The sequence below is a fragment of the Melopsittacus undulatus genome, chromosome 3 (genome assembly GCF_012275295.1).
Source record: "Melopsittacus undulatus isolate bMelUnd1 chromosome 3, bMelUnd1.mat.Z, whole genome shotgun sequence".
Lineage (NCBI taxonomy): Eukaryota > Metazoa > Chordata > Aves > Psittaciformes > Psittaculidae > Melopsittacus > Melopsittacus undulatus.
This window is the reverse complement of record NC_047529.1, coordinates 69,277,422-69,293,780: the sequence shown is the minus strand read 5'-3', so window position 1 is coordinate 69,293,780 and position 16,359 is coordinate 69,277,422. Positions and strand designations below refer to the sequence as shown.

Sequence of the window (16,359 nt, the reverse complement as noted above, 5' to 3'; positions counted from 1 at the left end):
CTTACACAGTAGTTGAATGTTATTTAGATGAAGAAAATTGTAGTCAATATTTCCAGGTTACTTTTCACGGTGAATTTGGGTTTCTCTCCTCTATAGTATGAAGAATCATAGAATCATAGAACCATAGAATAGTTAGGGTTGGAAAGGACCTTAAGATCATCTAGTTCCAACCCCCCTGCCATGGGCAGGGACACCTCACATTCAACTATGCCGCCCAAGGCTCTGTCCAACCTGGCCTTGAACACCGCCAGGGATGGAGCATTCACAACTTCCCTGGGCAACCCATTCCAGTACCTCACCACCCTAACAGTAAAGAATTTCTTCCTTATATCCAGTCTAAACTTCCCGTTTAAGTTTTAACCCGTTACCCCTTGTCCTGTCACTACAGTCCCTAATGAATAGTCTATCCCCAGCATCCTTGCAGGCCTCCTCTAGATACTAGAAGGCTGCTATGAGGTCTCCACACAGAATAACATAACCTCAATTTTAAAAGGTACAAGGATCTATATTTTAAAATCACTCGTTGCCCAGAGCAAGTCCGTATATTATGGGGAAATAAACCAAAGGAAATTCAAACACCGTAGACTTCTTCTATGCAAGTCCTGTCTGCAAGAATATAACAAAGTAGGAAAAATCCAGCCCTTCTCCTTAAGGATGGCTTTCTAAACTGACAGAGTTTCTTTATATAAAACTGGAATAACCTTCATTACTAACTAGTCCTAGAACTGCAAATAGTTAATTTATGAACTGATTAATCTACTTGTTATTTTAATTGTTACTTAAATCCACCAGCCAGATTGACAGCCTTTGTGTCTCTGGGTTTTTTTGCTACATTAACCACCTGTGGAGGACAGGATTCCTAGCTCATTAAGGAAAGCCAGAATATCTGAACGTATTTAAAGATACAATTAAAGTGCTTTGTGGCACTGAAGGAAGGCATAAGCCCTCAAAAATGAAAATGCAAAAAAAAATCATTTAAATATTGGATTATTCAGTGACATTAGTGGGCACCATCACTGCTACAAGTGATGTTATTAGTAGCTTTATTTTTATAGAATATAAAGCAAAATACACCCATGTTTTAAATGTTATCAGTTCCCACAGCTCTGGTCATTTTCACAAACCTTTAATGAGTGCTTTAAATAAGTGCTAGCAAAAATCACCTGTAAATGAAACTCAGAGCTCCTCAGTGATTGTGACAGAAGCTGTCTAATTGGAAATTTTTATGTAAATCTCTTCAGGTAAAATCGATATAAAGATAAATCATGAGAAGGAGGGTTGGGAGATGAATAAACAATTAATTGTAATCACCATTATGAAAGCTTAATCATAATTAATTTGAAAACACTAATTAACTGCTGGCATGTTTTGCCTATTTAAAAGGGAAGGGGAAAATAGTGCAATATTTGTGAAAAAGGACTGGATTGCAAATGTAGTTAAGGACCAATCTCCCCGATGGATGGCAACAGGGAAACCTTACAGAGTGAGCCCATCAAAATGTGCTCTTTAATTTGGGCTCACATGTGATTAACCAGGGAATTTGTGTTCATTTTCTACTACAGTAATTAAGGGGATGCACTCCAGACTTACACATTCCAGGGGGATCATTTAAAGTCTGGTTATATTACATGGTTCTCCTATTAATAAGCCATCCCTGTTTAAATAAGGGACTTCCTTTTGCCAAATGAACATCTAAAAACCTTAAAATGAGATGTGGTTGGCAACAAAAGACCAGACATTATGAAGCTGGACAGATTCAAGTTTTTAAGAGGGTTGGACTGAGAGAAAACACAGATATAAATCATACAGATCAATTTTATACAGATATATACAAACATATATATGTCAGTGTATATACACGCACACTAGTGTACAGCATCTGATATCATAGGCAGGACATGGGAACAAAGCAATCCAGCTCTTGCTTAGGTTTTCAGTTTGAATTAAACAAATTTGATATTGAAAAAAAAATTGTATGTTGTGCATGCATCTCTAAATGCCTATCTATAAACAAGGGAAATAATCTATTGTAGGGTGTTTCTGCCAGGCAGAATCATCCCCAAAACTGAGCAAAAATCTTCTCTGAGTGGAACACACTACTACAGTATAACATATTCTAATGCTTATATTGCTACAAAATTTCATCACCTTTCCTCAGAAGATGGCATTTACTACAATTAAAGATAAGGTTCAAACTTGGAAAATTATCTTGGGGGAAAAAAAAGGTTGAAATTGTGTTCAGACAAATGAAGTAGTCTATAATGATGCAATTATAACTTGCTTCACAAATACAACATTGGGAGGAAATGGATAGGTAACCATTTATGAGGAAAGCATCTGGTGATTATAAAAGACTACTAGCTGTATACCTCTCAGTAATGTCACATCATTAAAAAGGGGAAATATCTAAGAAAAGCATGTAAACAGGAATATACTCCGTCCATTCTGTTCATCCAAACCTGGATCTCTATGCAGTCCTAGTAAGAGCCCAGGTGAATTTTAATAAAGATGACCTAGACAGAATTCAGAAAACTGCAATTGGCAGAATTAAGAGTTCCAGAAAATGCAGCCTATTAGAGGAATGAATGGGCTTGCAGCCCAGAAAGCCAGCTGTATCCTGGACTGCTTCAAAAGGAGCATTTCCAGCAGGTCGAGGGAGGTTATTCTCCCCCTCTACTCCACTCTCGTGAGACCCCACCTGCAGTACTGAGTTCAGCTCTGGAGTCCTCACCATAGGAAAATCACGGATGTGTTGGAACAAGTTCATAGGAGGGCCACAAAGGTGATCAGAGGGCTGGAGCACTTCTCCCGTAAAGACAAGCTGAAAGAGTTGGGCTTATTCAGCCTGGAGAAGAGAAAGGCTCAGGGGAGACCTGTCCTGGTTTCAGCTGTAGCAGTTATTTTTCTTCTTCCTAGTAGCTGGTGCAGTGCTGTGGTTTTAACCTTAGTCTGAGAACAGTGCTGATAACACGCCAATATTTTAGTTGCTGCTAAGTAGCACTTATCCTGATCAAGGACTTTTCAGTCTCATGCTCTGCCAGCAAAGAGGGGCATAAGAAGCTGGGAGGGAGCAGAGACAGGACATCTGATCCAAACTAGCCAAAGGGATATTCCATATGAAACAAGGGGAACACAAAATCACAAAATGGAATTTATAAACCTTTAGAATTAGTTTTAAGCAATGTTAAGTTCAATGGCTTTGTAACAGTAGCAGTGGAAAATTACTGAGGTGCATAATACATAGAAAAAAATAGAGTACAGCTAGAGAACATACTGGCACAAGATAAATCGTTATAGTTGATGTGGTCTTAAGAAAAACAGTCTAGAAAAACAGGACGCAGGGATAAGGAGTATCTGGGAATAGCAGGTGTCCAGAATAGGCTACGGGTAAACTAACTGATAAGTGGGAGGATAGGGGGATTATTATGTCTCTGGTGCTAGTGAACCAATTAAACTGGTATAAGCATCTACTGCGCGTGCTTCAAAGGCTGCCAGAAGTGATGAAGATTGTTGGAAGAAGTAAACGACCCTCAGAGACCACCACCACAATTCTGTACGCATGCGGGGAGCTTTCTGGAAAATTATGTAATCCATACGTAGCCTCATGAATATGTATGTGTGCCCAGGGACTATATAAGGATGGCTTGTGTAGCAATAGGGAGACACACGTTAGGAGGAGTTATCCCCCGTGTCTCCCGGCGCCGCAATAAAGAATACCTGCTTGTCAGCTTGAAAACTTTGTTGGCAAGTTTGTTCCTGGAGTTTTCTCCAAATCACATACCAGAGCACATCATGCCCAGTATATAAACTGGTGGGAGTTACCTGGAAGGCCCAGGTCACTGCTCAGGTCGAGTTGGGTATTGGTCCATGAGCAATTGTATTGTGCACCACCTGTGCTTATTGGGATTTTTCCTTTCCCCTTCTAGTTTGATATTCTCTCTCCTTGTTATTTCCCTTATCATTATTATTATTGGTGGTAGTAGTGGTAATTTTGTATGGTACCTTAGTTATTGGACTGCTCTTATCTCAACTCGTGGGATTTACATTCTTTCAATTCCCCTCTCCATTCCTCTGGATGGGGACAAGCTGGCAGGGAAGAAGGTAGTGGGCAAGCAAATGGCTGCATTGTTCTGAGTTATTGGCTGGTGTTAAACCATGACAAGACCTTAGAGCAGCTTCCAGTACCTAAATGGAACCTACAAGAAAGCTGAGAGGGACTTTTTACAAGGACATGAGGTAATGGCTTTAAACTGAAAGATGGTAAATTTAGGTTAGACATTACGAAGAAATTCTTTACTATGGGGGTGATGAGGCTCTGGTACAGATTGCCCAGAGAAGCTGTGGCTGTCCTATCCCTTTACAGGTCAGGTTGGACGGGGGTTGGAGCAACCTGGTCTAGTGGAAGGTGTCCCTGCCCATGACAGGAGGGTTGGAACTAGGTGATCCTTAAGGTCCTTTACAACCAAACTATTCAGTGATTCTATGAAAAAAGATAGTTTAGTGTAGAAACTAGATAGAGCAATACCATCAATCCTCGATTAAGTAGAACACTTTTCTAAAGAAAATGGGAATAATCTATTCATTGCATTGACTGCAGTTAGGAAAAAGGTTACATGAATTTTTGCAAGGAAGATGTAGATTAGCTATTAGAAAAAGACTTTGTAATAAGTAAAATAACCCTAGGAAGAGTGACCCTGGAATTTAGTCTAGAACTGGCAGATAGATTAAGTTTTTTTTTTATCTCCTTGCTTTCAACACATACTTAAATGTGCTTTATCAAGAGGTGTAAAACCTGAGGTAGGTTTTAGTGGGAAACAACTGGAAAAAAAGAAAAATTGTCTCTATGCTTCTGTGGCTCTGCTTTTTCCAATATTTTATCTATTCCATTAAAAGCTGTCTTAAGTCTCCACATCCTCTACCATTTGCCAATATACTCACAAAAATACAACAGTGTTAATGCTGTCCATGTCTTTCACTGCAAGGTCACATGAAATTAAACTTATAATACTTGACTAAGAAATTTTCTCAATTCTAGTCTTCCCAGCTATAATAGCTAGAAGCTATTTATCATCTCTGAAGCAGATGATTGAGCATTCATTCTTGAAAACTGGTTTTGCTACTGGGTAGTATGGAAAAATCACTGTCGGGAGGGAAATTTAAAGAAAATTGGGGTCTAACAGAAGTTGTAGGAACCTTTTTAGGGTAAAATACAGTTGCCACTTTCACTTGGTATACTCCTCCATGGCTCCCCAGGCAACACAATCGGCTACCCTAGAAAAGCAATGGAGGGTGGAGCGGAGTGGAGACACTATGGCCAGACTCTGTTGTACTCCCTGCAGGATTAGGAACTTGATTGTACCATACAGCTGATAAGCTGCATAGCAGCTGCCAAATGGAAAATATAAGAGAATATGTCTATTGCTGAGCAAACAGCTGTGCCAAAACCACTTTCCTTCGGGGATCCATACTATTATAATCTCATTATAATACTAATAATAAACTCCATCACAAAGTTACCCGCCTCCAAGGTATAACCACCCCTCACCGAGCATGCGCTATTAGCTATATCTTTAAATGAGAGGTGAGAGAATTTTACACCAATCAATAAGAGCATGCATGACTACAGTCACTCAAGCTCCAGCTAAGAGTAAAGAAAAGTGTAAAAGTGAATGAGAGGAGATGAGAAATAGGAAAGACTCCATTGTAACTTTTGCAGTCAGGCTGAACCTGTCTTCTCCCACAGGGACACCTACTGGGTAAGAACTTTATCTTACGCGCACTAAATAACTAACACTAGTTATTATATAGTGATTATAGCTTGGTTGTATATCACTTCAAGCTTGTTTTTGAAGACAGTCTCTATCACCAGCAATCATGAGCCTTAGTTTGTCACAATTTTATATTAATAGAGAGTGTTATTCCATAAACTGTTAGCGCTAATCCTTCATCGGCATTAGCAGCTGCTGGCAGCAGGTAACATGCTCAAACAGAGTGGGAAGGCTGGGTGAAGGGGGATCTTTTGATGAACGATTCCCTGATCAAGTGAGTCAAATTGCTCTCTGATCCAACAGGACTGTTCAGTGAAGGGTTCCTATAACAGGATGCTGACAGACTGGTCAGGCACAAGGGTCTCGGCTTTCCTGGGGCACTGATGGACAGATCAAATACTAGGGGTGGAGAAAACCTCCCCCCACACCCCCCCCCCCCCCCCCCCCTCACATGACATTAAATTGGCATAGTTGGCAGGATTGCCATCGATAAATTGCTGAAAAAACAAATGTGCCACTTCCAGGCTGGAAAGGAATGGGCTCAACAGTTCTGGAAAGACAAAGTGGTTGAATGTATTAAGCAGTGTCAGGGTGAGCAGAAACGTAAAGGGGGAAAAGGTAAAGGTCATTTGTGCAGTGTTAGGAGCCTGTTTAACTTGTGCACAGAAAGAAGCTAGAGATGCCCCTGCTTCCAAACAGATTCTGGTGAAGAATATGCTGCTTTGCAATCAGAGAATGAGGTGTTAAAGTCATCATTAGCCTTTGAGAAGGAGGCAGGAGAGAAACTTCTGACTTAAAATAATACCTGTCTTAAAGACAGGTAGTCTTTAAGAAAGCAGTATTAGCAAAGATCAATTTTATTCTGAAAAACTAAGCAATTAAACTAAGCAGTGCTCCATTATCTTCTGTTATTTTTGCTGGCTCAGTGAAACTGAATTAACATTAAATGAAGAAAAATATCCCAGAACACAATAAAACAAAACTGGAGCTGGCCCTAAACTGGAATTTCAGATGTTGCTTAGATTTGGCAAAATGTTCAAATTCTACCTGTAGGTATGCAGGTAAAAATCATCTGGTTTTTATTCATGGCTAGTACTTATCAAGTGAACTCAACAACAGCTGTAGATACTTAATTTTCCTAAGTCTGAATTTAGGTGCTCCACTTTGAATTAGAAAGTTATATTTGAGGGACATACATAACAAATACAGATTTTAAACTACCAATGGAAGCAATGGATAACCTAGTTTAAAGAGACAGTAATTTCATGCTAATCAGGCTCATGACCTACACATTTTTTTTTGCTGAGTATGAACAACCTTTGGAACAAACTCTTCTTAAAGGAACAAAAGTTAAATGGCACACTTACGATGGGGAACCCTACTCCTTTGATCACAAATCCGGCACTGAGGGTGCCTTGCAGGCTGTCCAGGTACATGTTCAACAAGTTTGCAGTACATTTCACGGCCCTTTTCTCCACAGGTAGCATTGGTTGTGATGAGAGCATTAGTAGCCAGATTCAGCACTGCAGGAAACAACCCTACAAACAGAATAAAATAAAATCACAAACAAGGCAAAAGCAAGGTGAATTTAGCAAGACAATCATAAATTAACATAACACCTGTTATGTCATTAATGCAAAAAGTTTAGTTTTCAATAACTATGGAAGTAATGAAGCACAGGAAAGCACCAACAACTTTGGATTTGAATCCAGAATTCAGACATCAGACAAAAGCTGTTATGGTTTCTAAAATTCAGTTTGGTACATTCTGCTTACATCTTGAACAAAAGCAGGGTGCCAAAGGACAAGTTAAAGGATGTAAGCACACAAACCATCATAAAATATCTTTTTTTTTTTATAATAAAACCTTGTATTTCTACCCAATTGGGCAATGAAACATTGTATATCCTAAGTTCAGCAGTAAGCAGTCATTCCTCTCCTTCTTAGTAGCTGGTGCAGTGCTGTGTTTTTGACTTTCAGCCTGGGAACAGCGCTGATAACACCAATGTTTTTAGTTGCTGCTCAGTAATGTTTACTCTGACCAAGGACTTAGTCTCATGCTCTGCCAGGGAGGAGGAGAAACTGAGAGGAAGCAGAGACAGGACACCTGACCCAAACTAGCCAAGATGTATTCCATACCATGGCATGTCATGCCCACTATATAAACTGGGTGCAGTTACCCAGAAGGGCTAGATCACTGCTCAGGTCGAGCTGGGTATCAGTTGGCAGGTGGTGAGCAGTTGTATTCTCTTCTCTTGTTATATCCCTTATCATTATTATTATTACTGGTGGTAGCAGTAGTGGTTTGTGTTATACCTTAGTTACTGCACTGTTTTTATCTCAACCAGTGGGAGTTACATTCTTTCGATTCTCCTCCCCATTCCTCTGGGAGCAGTGAGAGGAAAAAAGGCAGGGAGTGAGTGGCTGCATGGTTCTGAGTTACTGGCTGGGCTTAAACCATGGCAGCAAAATACCTTTGAGAACTCTTAATTACTCTTGTTTTCTGCTTACATCTCTATGGGAAAGCTTTTCCTTCACAGACGGCATCACTTGTATTAAACTATATTACTATTCTGATCAGGACTTCATGGTCACCCTTGCCATCAGAGGAATTGAGTAACTCTTGCAACAACATGCACAACATCTGCTATGTGTAGTTTCCCTGTTCTCAAAAGAGGATAATATATACAACATTATATTTTTATGATATTATTGTAATTTTTTTCAAATGCACACGCTAAGTGATGCATTACAATTCTCATTCAGCATGGCACTTAAGCACATGTCTGAGTGCTCTGCTGAACTGAGTTCCATGTAGCAGTAAGCTATAAAGAATATAAACCCTAGAAAGAACAATCATTAAGGTGGGTTACTCTCCTTCCCACTAAATACTGATCATAACCTTTGAGCTGTGACAAAATTATCCATGGAAACAAACTGATGTGATGTGTTTGAATGTATATATTAGCCCCTCACGTTAATCCATTTTCTGTCTTCAAAAGTGTAGTTTGACATGGCTGCAGATTAAACTAAAACAACAACGTAAAAATCTGAGGTATGTTTTGGGGTCATCTTCAAATTTATTTGATGACAATTTCCACTGGCCCCAAATCCACTCTTCTGCAATACATTCAACTTCTAACACTATTGTACTCTTACAACTTTAAAATAAGGCTTAAATCAAAACTGAATTTGAAATTATTGTATACCGATAAAGCTTCCGTTTATAATGACATTCCTTTTCATACTCCACAGATGGACAGCTCTATTCAACTGACTTCTTTCAGTTCTTTAACTCCAGTCTTCTGCTTGTCTCTGCAATTAACTTGTATATCATTTAATTGCCAAGCTTAGCTGGTAATGGTACAGCTCTCCTCTGACATCGTGAGTTAGGGACTCTCACACTCACTTTAAAACTATGTTAAACACACTGCTTGAGCAAGGGAACCAATTCATTACTCTCCTGTCCATTTTGTACTATCAATAGTTGAGATTTTATTGATCATGCTGCTTGCTTCTTCTGTGGAGATTACAGCTCATTTTAATCACGTTTTAAAATGCATACAGTTGTATTTTTATTCAGTGCATTCAGTGATATTTGCTGCCTTCTGCAGTGGGGACCCATGGTAAAAATCTGTGTAGGCATTAGCAGAATAGATGAACTAATAGCTGTGGAACTTCCTATGTTGATTTACAGCCTCATTATTCTCTTTTTCGGCTGTACGAAGTTAATAGTGTAAAAGCCAGTAATCATTTAGTCTTAACAGAGAGTCTCGCATTTGGTTTGGCATTATGTATTTTATTCCCTCAAAAGTGAACCTCATAAAAAGGATAGAATTATCCTATATGTACGGAACTGCAATACATGGCATCAGGAAAAAAAGTCCTTCAAAAGACAGTGAAACAGCTGAAAAGAGCAGCAAGAAAAGCCTATAGATTTACACAGCTACAAACTTATTACATGTTAAATGTCAATGCACAAGTTATACCATTGTTCTAAGTTTTAACTTAAATTTTAAACGTAAAAGACATAAGTAAATTAAGAGTACCTAAGGAACTCATCAGTTAGAACATAATTTCACCTTCAGATAACCTGTAAGAACAGCTTAAGGCAAAACTATGAAAACAGCCTTGCCCATAATCAGTACAAACACAGGCACCAGAAAAAGTATTGGGTGTTTCGCAGAAGAGACCAGAACCTCACAGAGAAGCACATCATACTGCATTCCCCACAGGCTCATGGGATGGGTCTGACAGGCAGAGAGCAAAAGATGCACAAAGTGCTCCAGCACTGCACTCTGTACTTCATGGTTGGTATTGATGAATTCCCAAGCCCTGGAATTTTTACAAGTTAAAAATAACAACTAACTGCTACATATTTGAACTTTTTCTTTAATGTTCATTAATATGTTCTTTAATATTTGTTGTTAATGAATAATGTTTGTCTGCAAAGTGGAGGGAGTGGGACTCAATAGTCCTTATGGGTCACTTCCTATTTGAGATACCCCATGGTTCCATGATACTGCCTTTTACAGACCAAAATAAGGCTCTGCTTTTAAAAAATATTTGATGTGCAAGTCCATTGTAATGGAGGAAGCAATACTATTCATGTTGCTTCCTAATAATTAAAATATACAATACTTTCACAACATAGGTAAGAGATTTTAGCAATACAGAAGATGAAACCACTGTCTCAAATCCTTTAGTTAGGCCTTTTGAATATTAAATAAAAATGTGAATGTTCATGATGCTAGCATACACTGTTTACCCTTTCTGAGATTCACATCTATGCAATCATAAATCCCCAGGAAAAGTGCAAGAACATTCTCAAGACACTACAGTTCATTTTTCAGAGAATTTTGCCTTATTTTTCATTACGATAATCATACAGATTTTAAAATTGGAGCACCAGTTTTGTGCCTCTTAAAATTAAATTTCTCACTAAATGATAAAGTTTATTTGGTTATTAATCATACCTTGAATTCTACAGGCATCTTCCTATCAAATACTTCCAAAAACATATTCTGCTATAATTACAGAAGGTTCTTCTTTCTTTGTTGCCAAATACCTTTAGTAATCATTTGCTCCAGCACAACAACTAGGCAAAATACCTCTGAGTCAGAAACATATTATCTCTGTTCAAGTGCAGGCAGAGAAATTTTACTTCCTTCAACTGCCAGCTACATCAATCTTTTCCCTCCTTTGTGTCACTGGCAAAAAACAGATTAGTTTTCATTTCTACCTGTAAAAAAACACCAAAATTCTAGTAATTACATGGAGGAAACAGGTAGAAAAGATTGACTTGTAATTAGGTGGTGGTTTTAGCAGCTTGGGTTCAATTTCTGGTTTTCAACAGACTTCTGTTGCATGAAGAAAAAACATAGCCTCAGATTCTCACCTATGAAACGGGCATGGTCATCTTACTGCTTTCCAATTTGTTTTTTAAGCATGGAACATATTCTGTGGAGCTTTTAGAGCATAGAAGCCTGATAAAGATGTTGTTTAGTGTTGACAGGTGATTAAACTATGAAGGAAAGTAACACAGAAACTACTCAAATTCTTTAAAGCAGTTTACCATATAAGGGTAACCAAGCAAGCTGCTCAACTCACTACAGAATTAGTGATGATAAGTTTAGTACATATTGTCAACAGAAACAGTCTTTAAAAAACCCTGGCAAAACAAAAAGCAGCATATCAGCAGGAATAGCTGATTTTTGTCTACAAACTCTGATGTACTCAAGTTTTACAATGTACTGATCAACTAGTGTGTGCTAACTGCTTTATTAGGTTTTTAAACAGTTCCTGGACCAAAGCAGGTCTGAATATCTACCTTGAAGACAAAAATAGTGGATGCTTGGGATCAGGTTTTTTTTTTATGAAGGCCTCACAAGTCATCCCTTATCAATCCTAAAGTTCTTTGAAGATGGTGGCAAGCATATACATGCAATGCACTGAGTTCAACATATTTATATTAAGAGATTTTGACAAGTTTCTGCAAAGGCCATTAAAGAAACTCAGCTATCATGCCACATGAGGGAATGAGCTCTCATGAAATAACAATAAAGGAAAAAAGGGAAACAGAGAGTAATACTGAAAAAACACTGCAATCTTTGCTGTTTTGTTCAGCAGTTACATACACAACCTAGAAAACAGCATAAAAAGTATGGTGACAGTTTATTGCTTATAGAAATATTGCTTATAGGATAATCAAAATAAGGACAGACTGCAAAGAGTGGTAGAAAAATTTCACGGTATGGTGTGTCTAGGCAGTAAAATGGCAGATGAAATCAAGGAACGGAGCTAATACACAAGGGGAAAACATGATCACCCCTGAGAGTTATTATGGATATTTCAAAGAAAATATCAGCACAAGGTATAAAACCAAAATGTCATTACGCTATTGCATAAATCCATCTTTAATGACAACTCAAATACTGTATGATATTCCTTATCTCTCATCTCCAAAGGGCATGCTAGATCTGAAAAAGACAAAAAAAGCGTGATAACATCACAGCTGTGGATCAGCTTCTGAATGTGGACATTAATAAGCTATGATTCTTCTACAGGGAAAACAACTGATTGGGAGATGTATACAATGACGTAACTGTATATAAAATCACAAATAAGCTTAGTAAGAGAACATTTGGAAGTGAACACAGTAAGTTTAGTTACTTTCTACCACAAGTTGGGGGTGCTGAAATTTTCTGCACTGACTGCTTATAAATGGAACTGCCTTTCCTTATGACAGAAATTAAATTCTAGAATACATGAAGAAATTCTATAATAAAATGTTTTTATGCCAAAAGCAGGAATAGATTAAAAGTCAATTAGATTAATACATAGAACAGGGATTCATCTGGGGCTGTTAAACATGAAGGGCTAGGTGTTCAGCTATCAGTTCAGAATAAACCTAAATCACTGCCTGTTGCAGTGCTTTATCTAGAGAAGCATCACTGTACTTCTTCCCTTCTTTCACATTTTTATTCAATATTGGCTCTAATACACACCTGTAGCTGTTTTTGATGAAGGCTGGTAACATATACAGCCCAACATCAAGGTCCACTCAAAATGAAACAAAAGTGTAACCTTAATTTTGTGTGGTATTGCTAATATTTTTGCCAATATTGTTTTTTTTTCACCAGCTATTGTCCTCTGCACCGATTCCCATCATTACTCTGCACCCATAGAGGTCACAAGTAGCCATAATTGATGGCTACTTATTCCACAGATCATCAGAACAGTGCTGACTTCCTTGCAGTTTTCTGCAAAGCAGTATTACCTAATTAATTTTCTTATGTTTTCCTAATGTAATTGCATAAAGGAAAATAACAGCCCAGCTTTACATGCGCTTTTTTATGTACTTTATAGATTTCCTCACCAACCTGCAGCTCACATAAGCTCAGTGAGTAGCAGTAGAATAAAATCCACCAGTCTGATGCCTGGCACCCTGCCCTGTTTTGTCATGCCCTATTACCTCCTTCTCTGCCAAACTGACAGATTTTCCACATGCTTTATTGCAATAGTTGAAATCAGCAGAAGCACATGAACTATACAAGTAGCAGGTACAAGACATTTTCATAAAGCCTGCCAGCTGTTGAATTCAATCTCATTCTCACTCTCTTCCCAAATAGTGCTATTTGATTGACCTTCAGAGCATACTGCAAGACCTAGTTGATTTCCCTAGCTGAGAGAAGATGGAAGGATTCTAGTGGGAAATCAAAGATATTAACTATATCTCCAGTTGCCGAATGGTGATTACAGGTTCATTATGAAGTGGGCATAGTCACTGGGGTAACCTACTTTTAAACTATGTCAAGGAGTAGCTATAACAAAGGAGAGGTACTGAAAATAGACAAGAATGCAAACAAAATAATTACCTTGTACATTAGTCTTCCTACCATTTACCAGTTCTGACACATTTTCTTCCCTTCATATAACCCATGGATAATTGCAAATAGTGTTTTAAAAACATCAGCATCCTACATTTACAGAGTAACTGGCAAGAGGTATCTCATTAGAAGGACACTCCAGTATTACAACAGAAGCAGGAATCACAAGCAAAGAACCAAGACCAAGATTACAACCTCTGTTAGGCTTCTGCTACTGCACAGAGGAAGGAGCAGCCATCCTGACTGAGAAACAAAGAACCACCAATTGGTGATGAAAGACAGAAGACAGCAGCAGAGATCTTTGCATGGAGATGAAGGAAGGAACTCTCTGAGTGGGGGAGAATGGGAAACAGAAGAAAACTGGAAGGAGAAAGACCACTGCAGAGATACTGCCAGAAAGCTCTTCAAACTTCCTTCTTGAAAGACAATGGTCAGCACATGACATTTTGCTTTTACTATCAATGTATACATTGTGATTACACAGTAATCAGATCAGTGTCCCATTTTGCTGAGGCTAAAATTCATATAAATAATTGCAGTCCCTGCATACATAAGCAAAATGTTTACTAAAAAAAATAAATAAAAAATGTTTTTTTAATGGTATTTTATAAATACTTCCAAGATAGAAAAAATTTGGTTTACCAAATCTGGGATTTCTTTAAGTCTTATTAAAGCATTAGAACTGAGAAAATGTTTTTTCTCCATCAAAGAAAGCTCTGCTAAGACCTGCATATTTCTCTTTTCTAAAGAGACCGATATTTGACACTGTGTATTTCCTTCAATCTTCTCAGAATACCCCTAGTCTCTTCAAAGAAGCAAATAAAACAGCCTGCTTAAATATGTCTAACTTTTCAAGCCAGTCTTCCTAGTCTATAAAGCACTTTGAAATGTTCATGCAGTCAAGCAGAGCTGTTTGCCACTGAATTTGTACTAAAAAGACAAAAGAGAATATGTCAATTGCAAATGTTCTAAGAAGTGTCATTGGAAAAAGGGACTTGTCTGCTGCAGCGCAGAGCTATGCTAAGCTGTGGGAACACAGTGGGGAGAAAAAACTGGGACAAAACAAAACAAAATGTTGCAGCACAGAATAGCTTCCAGCTGTGCACATCGGGGAATAACTTAATGCAATCTAACCACAATGTAGATGAAGAGTTTTATACAACTAGAAAATAAGGCAAATTTGAAGAAATAACTGTCCAGACACAACAGAGCTTACAAACTGAAAAAAATGGACACTAAGGCCACTCGTCCAGAGGAAAATAAAATCATGAAACAAATTCAGTCCTTGTTTATGTCAGTTGCCCATAACTACTGTGCATTATAGTACTGTTCAGTAGTCATCCTTCTTTTTTCTTTCAAAGTAAATGGAAATATATTTTGCAACCTTTGGTGGTAAAGGTAGCTTGCTTTTTCTTTCAGGCCATTTTTTCTCTTCATACTAACATTACATACATCCTCCTGCATATTTTACTTCAACACAAAAGACATAATATAAACCCTTATCCTGAAGAAGCTTGATAGCAAAGCTAACTATAGTCCTTACAATGTAAGACACATATGAAAAATGTTCTACTGTTTATCTAGCAGTATTACCTTGCTTCTCCACAGCTTACAGCATTCAAAATCTGTAAGGACATTGCTGATTTTACCAGAAAAACACAATCAGTTTTTCAGATTGGGAGACAGAATGAAAAGAATTGCTATTGGCTTACTCCAGTACTATATTGTATAAAATATATAAATATTCTCCTAATTTTGCAGTGTATTTCCTTTTTCCTAGAGCTGTCACAGAAAGTTGGTTTGCAAACCAGAACAGGAAAAAATACAGGTCAAGATGAAATCGTGTCTCCTTGACATCCATGGCAGAACTCCCGCTGAATCAAAAATCCAAAGCAAAGAAGATTTAATGGACATCTCATTCTCAAATGCCCAGTCTGTGTCAGGCATCCCCTGATTTTCAAACACATGACTGTATTCTGGCACAAATTTTAAAGTGCAAATTCCTACTTGTACAATACTTTAGATATAGAAAGAGTGCTCTATGCATGAAGAAGCAAGCAGCACTTCACACTTCACAGCTATTTCCTTGCATTTATTAGCCACATGACCCTCATTAAATCTTTTCAAAGCATTAGTATGGTGCTGGTCAGCCAAGCAGGCCTAACAAGAAAAAGTAAATGGACCTCTGGGAGACAACACTCATCTACTTCAAACAGGAATTTTCCCAAATCATGTATATTTACAACTTTCTCAAATTGTATGATATTGCTAAAAAGTTTTTTTTTGTTATTTTTTTTTTGTTCAGTTCCCATATTTGAACACCAGTGTCTCCATACTCAGAAAACACTTGTAGGGTTGACTCCCCCAGCTCATGCATTTCTCACAGTGGCAAAGAGGAGAGAGAGAGCGCAAGCTGTATGACTTGTCTCTCACAGTAACATCCCACTGAAGGAGGGGGAAAATAATAATAAAAAAAAGGATTATGATACTGAATAAAAATGGAAAAATCATACAAATCACAATTTGTTAAAGGCAGAAAGACAGAATAGAGCCTTGTAAAACTGGAGCTGCCAGATTCAATTTACAGCTGACTTTAGTCTTGACAAAGCCGTTGTTTTATGCAAAAAAAACCCAAAATAAAAACAAAAACAAAAAACAAAACCAACCCTGCTATACATTATCTTGGACACTAAAGAATATGAA

The 16,359-nt window shown here is 37.9% G+C and overlaps 1 protein-coding gene across 1 annotated transcript in view; it reads right to left on the bottom strand.

Annotated features, from left to right (window-relative positions):
• Positions 1–16,359, bottom strand: part of LAMA2 (laminin subunit alpha 2) — a 361,887-nt gene that overhangs the window by 263,888 nt on the left and 81,640 nt on the right. The window contains exon 2 of the mRNA XM_031054109.2: positions 7,136–7,306. Within this exon, the coding sequence (XP_030909969.2) occupies positions 7,136–7,306 (171 nt within the window). The remainder of the gene's footprint in view (positions 1–7,135; positions 7,307–16,359) is intronic.